We start from the raw sequence: 9371 nt of genomic DNA on the forward strand, positions 1-9371 counted from the left end.
CCCTTCCCTCCCCTCCCCCAGACTGGAGTGCAGTGGTACAATCCTGGCTCATTGCAACCTCTGCTTCCCAGGTTCAAGCGATTCTCCGGCCTCATACTCCCTTATAGCTGGGATTACAGGCATCTGCCACCACGCCTAGCTAATTTTTGTATTTTTACAAAATACAAAGAGATGGGGTTTCACCATGTTGGCCAGGCTGGTCTCCAACTCCTGATCTCAAGTGATCCGCCCATCTTGGCCTCCCAAAGTGCTGGGATTACAGGCATGAGTTACTACGCCAGCCTCCTATCTCCTTTTCAAAAGTAGCAGTTTGGTTTATTCTTGTTAGCTAAGTAATCGTTTGAAATATTTTTCAACCTCTCCTGTTCCCTCACAAAAATTCACCTGTTGTTTTAATGATAATAGCATGTTAAAAACTTGGAAGTCTTTATCCCAATACAATAATCATCTTGAAACAAAAATCTAAATTACTTTAAAAAATTATCTTAACTTTGCATTTAGTCTTCTATTATCCAAATGTCTGACTCCAGGATAACTCCAGTTATCCCCAGTTGAATCGTGTGTGATTTATCTGAAAAAGCATCCACAACCCACAGCTAGTGGAAACCCAGCTAGTTTACAGCCATGTGGATAAGAACATCTCTGTTTCTAAAGTGAGAGGAAAGTGCTTGGTATCTTGCTTTTTGCTGAGGGCAAAATAACAACATGAAGACAAAGTGCTTTTTGTTGTCTATTCATGAAACTGTAGAAGAATATTTTGAGTTTTTATTCTTATATTATGAAGGGATTCTTTGCCTAGCAGTAGCCATCAAACTGATGTAGCATTGTACTTCTTAACAGTGAAGCCTGTGTGATACCATACAGTAGGATGAAAGACTATTCTGAGCAAAATAAAATGGGATGTCAGAATCTTTGAAAATTATTTTATCATTTTTCTATTTTTTCATTTTTATAAATTAGAAGGATTTTCCATTCAATAAGGATAATCTCTCTTCCTATAATTCTGTCAGAATGGCAGTTTCTTTTGGTAATTATCCAACCTAGTTTCGTTACATTTAGAAAGAGGTTTCAGGGCTTATTCTTGATAGCTATAATAATGATTTGAATGTTTTATATCATGAAGTTTTTTCTATGAGGAAGGCTATTCTCAGTGGATCTGTCATCTAATTTTTACTTTCTATCTATAAAGAATATTTAAATAATAATTGGTGTATGTTCCTTTTGCTGAAAATGTTTTATTGTCCAGTTTTAGCACAAAGTGGTCTAAAGTGTTGCAGCAAATGCTGTTCAGTTCCCAGAAGCCTAAAAAACATAATACACCGCTAACAGAGCTAATTTCCACCCAATCCCTCAAATTACCAAAGTATTAATATTTAGCTTCCTTTCTAGAAAACAAGAGGCAGCACAAATGGCGTGGCATCCATCTCTTTTAAATCACTGATGATTATCTGGGGAAGTATGTGTAGATGATTCTATTTTTTAAATAGCCTTTTATTAAACCAATTCACATGTATTATATTTATGAATATAGAAACTTGTTTATATTTAATTAATGTTGACTTAAAACATGAGCATCCTTGGATTCTCCACATTGCACTGAAATGATAGAGAAAGGGACGTTCATTTGAGAAACAAGAGACCTGAACCTAATTATGGAAAGTATATGAGTTTTGGTGATTGTGGTTATAAATGTTTTCCTATGATAGATAAATATATAGATATAGATCAGGAATTACTTGATGTCTCTTCAGAAGTTTTCTGTTTTCTTATAATTTCCAGTAATACTCTGTAAGACTTGGTTTGCATGCTGTGTGTGTTTGCATGACAATAGAAACCTAAGAACGTAATGGAAGGCTATTAAGGCAAATTCATTCCTAGAAAGTGGAGTGGATCATTGGGATAAGAAATAGCTTAATTATAAACAAATATGCAGGCAGAGAGAAGTCCTAATGTAATGAAAACTTGCATTATCTAAACAGATGTTCCCAAAGCAATAGTTTGCCTAAAATCCTCTGTATTACATGATTATACAGTAAAAGAGTAAACAGATGTCTAATTTATTTTCTAATGGTCCTTGCCTTCATTGAGTATTAACTAGGCACATAATATAATTGTATATGTTTATTAGTAAAGGGAAAAACACTTATTTTCATTTTGAGACTGTTTGGCTATTACTAAAGCTCAGAAAGTGATTTTAGGTCGCTAAGGATAGTGTGATTTGATGAGATGCGAAGAAATCTGTGGTGACTGAAGATGTGAGCAACTTGGTGTTATCTAGATCTGCCTTATCTAGTTTGCAAGCCATAGGCTCAATTTTATGTCCCTCTTATTTACACACAGTAGCCCCACACAGTTTTGTTTTAAAAGAAGGCAAAAGTAGACATTTTTAAAGTATATTCAACATTGTGCCATTACGTACCTGATAAAGGTGAAATCACAGGTGTTCACGGCCTCAAAGTTTGGGCCCATGGGACTATCAAATCTGAATTATATCTACTTAGAGCTTAGAGGAGGATTTAGGTATCATGAGAAAAGCAACTCCTACATGAGAAAAAGAAAACTACCAAAGCATGTTGAGGCTTTAACATGGGAGACTTCCAGGTAGGCATTATCACTTGAGTGGTAACTAACTTGATGAAGGAAAATAATTACTTTAGCAGTTATGTTGTAAAATTAATAAAAAGGACTTGTGTTTATTCTGATGTATTTGTCAACCCATGGGTAGTGATTACTCCATGTACATTCTATAGTGTGTTTATTTTATTTAGTGTCTTAATATATAGTCTTTATTTAGTACCTTAATATTATTTACTGTTACTTCTAGTCATTTATGTAGTATATTTTACTGCAAAATTTGTAGCACTTTACTAATATTAGATCATTATTTTCCCTCCTCCCCTCTACCTTTCTGGCATTTTCGATTATCTTAGAGTCAGCACTAATCTAAAGGTCTAAGTCTAGAAATCTGTTGGAAGCTGGGTTGGAGCTACTGGACATGAGTTACTTTTTACATGTCTCCTTAAGAAGATTCTTTTATAATGTAATACTTAGAAGCCAGATCCTTTCAAATGGAAACACCCTTGAAAATTGATGGTTTCTGAAGTTGTATTCATAAAAATTATCCCATCTTACAGTTAGTCAGAAGATGTTCTTACCTTTGGTTTGCCTGCCTCCTGAAATACAAACCTGCAGATTGCCCCTAACTTCAGCAGTGCCTCCGTCACTGCATGTACCTAAAGACAGGAAAGCCGAGTTCCAGGAGCTGTCAAGTTGGAGGATCAGGAAAATGATGGAGAAGAGGTGACTGGAAAGGCAGGCACTAAAGATGGCAGGCTGCAAAAGCATTCTGAGTTCCCCTGTAACAGATAGGTTTTATGAACTTGGCTGTTTTCTTTTTTCTTTCTTTTTTCTTTTGAGTTGGAGTCTCACTCTGTTGCCCAGGCTGGAGTGCAATGGCACAATCTCGGCTCACTGCAGCCTCCATCTCCTGGGTTCAAGTAATTCTCCCACCTCAGCCTCCTGAGTAGCTAGGATTACAGGTGCCCACCACCATGCCCAACTAATTTTTGTATTTTTAGTAGAGACAGAGTTTCGCGATATTGGCTAGGCTGGTTTTGAACTCCTGACCTCAGGTAATCCACCCACCTCAGCCATCCAAAGTGCTGGGATTATGGGCCTGAGCCACCATGCCCAGTGAACTTGGCCATTTTCTTACATTCATATATAGCAAAGTTTTCAGCTTGTTCTACCTAGAGACTTTCTTTAGGAGCCAGGACTTCTCCATTTGTAACTTGAGTATATTAATATTCAAATCATAGTTCAAAAATACTGAAATATTTGTTTATTACATTACATAAATATGGACACAATTACTGCCAAAGAATAGAGAGATTTGCTCATAAGAACATTCTATCATTTGTTTTGTTCTGTTTGTAGATGAGAGACGTGCTTTTATAGTACGAAACGTTTCTCTTCTACCTTATCCCCTGTTTTACTGACGTGCTTTGCATAAGAAGCTCATTAGAAGAGAGCAAAGCTGGAATAGAGAAGTCTAGACCCTGGCCTTTGAGGGAAAGGACTGCTTTTTTTCTCTCCCAAATTAAAAAGTTAAAAGTGAAACATAACACATAAGGACAAAATACAGTGTTCTGAATATCTTCCACTAATTAATTGTTGAATGATTAAGTCTCTAAGTATCTTAACTTCCATTGTCTTCTTGTTAACCTAGACAAGAGTAGATTATAGGTAATTCAGTAGCCACATGTGGCAGTTAAAATTAAGTAAAATTAAAACTATAGTTTCTTAGTGGCCTAGCCACATTTCAAGTGTTCCAAAGTCACAGGTGGATAGTGGTCACCTGTCAGACAGTACAGGTATAGAACATTTCCAGTATTGCCAAAAATGCTGTTCAACAGTACTTTTAATGCCCAGAGAGAAAATAAGGACAAAATAAAGGCAGTGAAGTAACTTATGACAACTCTGAGATTTTACCACCATACTTAGAGAAAGTTTTTCTCTTATAAAAATTAATACCAATCCTTTTTAAAGACCTTGGGAAAAATCAAAACCCCATTCCTTTAAGCTAGTCTTCAGTGTATATTTTTCTAAGAACAGATTCTCAATACTTTATTTTTCAACTGATAAAACCATTTTATAAATCATTTCTTAATATCTTCAGTGTTTTTTCCCTTTTTATGTACTCTTTTTAAATTGATATTAGCTGGGCATGGTAGCTCATGCCTGTAGTCCCAGCTACTCCAGAGGTTGAGGCAGGAGGATTGCTTAAGCCCAGGAGGTTCAGGCTGCAGTGAGGTCTGATCACACCACTGCACTCCAGCCTGGGTGGCAAAGCAAGACCCCTGTCTCTAAAAAATATACAATATAAATTGATGTTATATAGTTAACATTTATCAAGCAAATTGATATGAATGCTTATTTCAAATAAAGATTGATACATTTCATGATATCCTTCCTTTTAAATATATATAGAGCTAATGAACATTGCCAATAGTTTTTTTTTGTTTCTGTCCCTTAAACATTTCTCCTGAAAGTCCACCTCAAAGGTACATCAAGATGCAATTTTTTTATCTTCATAACTTCCTCCTCTTATTAACTTATATTATGAATTAAATTAAGTTTTATGTATGAGGCATTTACTAGTCCAGTGACTTAGCTAATGAAAACATTTAAAAATATGTATTAATTTACTAGGCCTGTTACTAAAGTGCTTAACATAACTAGATGGATCTATAGTAACATGTCTAAAGTTTTTAATGGAAATAAGGGACTAACCATAATCCTTTTGAGTCAGCTTGGTGCTTAGAATTATTTTGTTAAGAAGGCTTGATGCTTTCCTTTTTCTTTTTAAACTTTTGTAGTCAAGCAACAGACTTGATCCAGCAGTGTCAAATTCCAAGCAAGTTATGATGAAATTCTTATTGTAGTTCAACTACAAATGAGTAAGTGGTGTGACTTCAGTTTATTATCTTCTTGGTGACCTACTTTAGTATGTTTCTGTAGTGATTCATATTAGTTAAGGGACGTTTTCAATATGTTTGAAATAAATAGCATTTTACTCTAAATACAAGAAATGACTGTACACAAATGCCAATCAGTGATTTAGGGCCTTTTAATATTTTTAACAGCAATCTTTTATTTATTTTATGTTGTTATTTTTTTTTTTTGAGACAGAGTCTTGCTCTGTCGCCAGGCTGGAGCAGTGGCACGATTTTGCCTCACTGCAACCTCCGCCTCCTGGATTCAAGCAGTTCTCCTGCCTCAGCCTCCCAAGTATCTGGGACTACAGGCACATGCCACCACACCCAGCTAACTTTTGTATTTTTAATAGAGATGGTGTTTCACCTTGTTGGCCAGGATGATCTCGATCTCTTGACCTCGTGATCTGCCCGCCTTGGCCTCCCGAAGTGCTGGATTACAGGCATGAGCCACTGAGCCTGGCCCAAATCTTTTATTTTTTAATAGCCTTAGTTATTTATAATTCAAATGCACTAAAATATCATCGCTGTCATGAACTTTGCTGTTTACAGGTTCTGTGTAATTCAGAATGCTTTGTACTTAGAAAATAATTTCTAGGTTTATCTTGTTTTGCAGTTTTCATGTTTTGACAATTGCCCACCATTTAGAACACTCAATTTTTGATTATGTAATAGTAAAATTTAAACATATCTAATAATAATTTGCCTTAGTTTAATAAATTATATCAAAAAATTTGGGGATAGAAAGAGGCTTTTTTTCCCCCTTGTATTATTTTTAAAACTTTTTAGATGAGCTGGATGAAACCTTAGTACATTGGAGCTGGAACTGTATTGAGTACAGCCCCACCTCTGAAGCCTTATATTCATGTCTTAAGTACTATTGATTGTTCTGTGAGTTGTTGTTAGTTTCATATTTGACATTGTAGTAATCCACCTTGCATTTTAGTCTTTGCAAAAAGGATATTGCTAGGTATATTCTTATTTCTGATTGAGTATTGAATTTACATTTTCACAATTTCATTATTTGTCATTATAATCCAAAAACGATGTCCACATCCGACTTGGAACTTCTCACTTCAAAAATGAAATACAGATTTAGCAATGTTGTACATAATGATGTCCAAGCATTTTTCCACCTGTTTACTGAGTTTTCCAACCATTTGCTATGTGTTGAGGTTGGTGGGTTTTCTTGCTGTTTTTCTGAGGTGAATGACTTGTTAAAGAGCCTCAGTAAGAAATTTCAACTAAAATCACAAAACCATAAAGTCCAGGAAACCACCAGAAGATGGATTTTTAGTGTTTTTGAAATCTTATATTTCCTTTTGATATCACGTACTCATTTTAATTTTACGACTGCCAACTTGTTATGGTATTAACAATATGTATGTGTTTATATGTATGCATATAATATATGTATATGTATATGAAGAATGAAGTTAAGATTTGGTCAAACTATATTTTCCCATTCAAGTACAAAAATGTTTTCAAGGCTGCAAAAAGTGTACAGTTGTTAAACAAGTTGTAAATAAAGACTTGTATAAAAATTCAGCTTAGATTTCTTTTTTCTGCTCTTAAACTCTGACAAATGTACTTCATAATTGTTGATATTCTTCCACTTTCCTTTGACACTTGCCATTGTGTCCTATTAATTTAAAGATTATGTCACTGGCTGGGAGCAGTGGCACATGCCTGTAATCCCAGCACTTTGGGAAGCCAAGGCAGGCAGATCACCTGAGGTCAAGAGTTCAAGACCAGCCTGGCCAACACGGTGAAACCCTATCTCTACTAAAAATACAAAAATTGGCCAGGTACAGTGGCTCATGCCTGTAATCCCAACACTTTGGGAGGCCGAGGCTGGCGGACTACCTGAGGTCAGGAGTTCAAGACCAGCCTGGCCAATGTGGTGAAACTCCGTCTCTACTAAAAATGCAAAAATTAGCCAGGCTTGGTGGCACACATCTGTAATCCCAGCTACTCAGGAGGCTGAGGTAGGAGAATTGCTTAAGCCCAGGAGACAGAGGTTGCAGCGAGCCAAGATTGCTCGAGAGTGCCACTGCACTCCAGCCTAGGTGACAGAGCGAGACTCCATCTCAATAAATAAATAAATAAGCAAGTAAGTAAATAAATAATCCAAAAATTAGCTGGGTGTGGTGTCATGCACTTGTAGTCCCAACTACTTGGGAGGCTGAGGCAGGAGAATTGCTGAACCCAGGAGGCAGAGGTTGCAGTGAGCGTAAGTCAGAAGTATTCTTTGGGTTTTTTCCAGTACTGGTGGTAGATTTCATGTTGATTTAGGCTGGTATTTTATGTTTGTAAGCTGATTAGCCTTTGAGGATAAAAATGAAACATGGCTGCTTCTCTCTAGAGCTAGCACATTGCCATGATTGATTTTGCCAGAGTATGGTATTCTTTGTGATAACTTAATGTCACAATGTAAAGCATTGTTGACACCGTATTTAGGCAATAAATGCACTTTTCCTGCCTTCTTAGATCCTTATAATTTATCCTTTTCCCCCAGCTATCTCCTAATCATTGAAATCTGGCATCTTTGGTGTTATTTAAAATGGTAGTAGCAGAATGGAAGTTGATTATATTTACATTAAATATCAACTTGTTAGTTCTAAAGTAAAGTTAGCAGCAAAATGAAATTAGTATACATTTAGCCAAAATAGTACCCATTTTAATGTCAGAAAAATAAATACAAGTTTTCTTTCCTCATTTGCTTGGAGATACCCATATTAATTAAGCATTAAAGTTCACAGTGGAAGTTATGGTGATGCACAACTGTAGTCCCAGCTACTCAGCAGGAGGATCACTTGAGCCCAGGAGGTCGAGGCTGTAAGTAAGCCAAGATCATGCCACTGCACTCCAGCCTGGGCAACAGAGCAAAACCATGTAAAAATAAGTGTTACCCAGCCAAAGGCCTGCCAGGTTTGCCTTAAATATATTTTTGCTACTGTTCTGATCATCTATTGCTGTATCACAAACCACTCCAAAACCTAGGGTCTTCAAACAACCTATTATCCCTCCTGAGTCTGGAGACAGGCTCAGGCTCCACTGTTCTCAGATGTGATCTCCCATTTGGGTGTGGTTAGGTTAGATGATGTGTGAGGCCAGAGTCATCTGAAAACTTGCTCTCTCACATGCCTGGCACCCAGGCTGATATGGATGGCAACTCCAAGGCGCATTGGACATTTCCACACAGCTCATGCTAGGACTTGTTTAGATTTTCTCACAAAATGACTAGGTGAGTTATTCCACGCAGCCAGCTTTCCCTAGAACAAGAGTCCTAAGAGACCCAGGTGAGTGCTTTGCAGCTTCTTATACCCAGCCTTGGAAACCACATGGCATCACGTCTCTTATTTGTCAAAACTGTCATGGACAAGACCAGGTCCATGGGATAACAGAACACACTGCAATTCTTAGTGGTAGGATGACCAGGTTTGAAGGAAAATGTCTGTTACGAAGACCATACTTCTGAAGTAAACTCTTTCCCCATTTTCTGATTTCTATGCCAAGCATGTTCACTGTGCACAACAGTCAGGTACATGACTTCAGTGTGAGCAAAACCTGAGGTAGAAACTACACAGAAATCTGGTAGGTTCGAAGCCACAACTAACACTCATACTTCTTTTGGTAGGTATCTAACTGCACATAACATAAGCTATAAAAAAGTTATATATATATAATGTTGACCAGTCACAGTGGCTCATGCCTGTAATCCTAGCACTTTGAGAGGCTGAGGCTGGTAGATCACAAGGTCAGGAGTTCGAGGCTAGCCTGGCCAACATAGTGAAACCCTGTCTCTACTAAAAATACAAAACTTAGCTGGGTGTGGTGGCATGCGCCTGTAGTCCCAGCTACTTGGGAGGCTGA

The 9371-nt window shown here is 37.1% G+C and overlaps 1 protein-coding gene across 1 annotated transcript in view; it reads left to right on the forward strand.

Moving 5' to 3' along the window:
- Positions 1–7043, forward strand: part of HOOK3 (hook microtubule-tethering protein 3) — a 152969-nt gene extending 145926 nt beyond the window's left edge. Inside the window, exon 22 of the mRNA XM_011957091.1 lies at positions 3937–7043. Coding sequence (XP_011812481.1) covers positions 3937–3940 — 4 coding nt within the window. The 3' untranslated portion in view covers positions 3941–7043. The remainder of the gene's footprint in view (positions 1–3936) is intronic.
- The last annotated feature ends 2328 nt before the right edge of the window (positions 7044–9371 follow it).

Source organism: Colobus angolensis, unplaced genomic scaffold, assembly GCF_000951035.1.
Source record: "Colobus angolensis palliatus isolate OR3802 unplaced genomic scaffold, Cang.pa_1.0 Scaffold433, whole genome shotgun sequence".
Lineage (NCBI taxonomy): Eukaryota > Metazoa > Chordata > Mammalia > Primates > Cercopithecidae > Colobus > Colobus angolensis.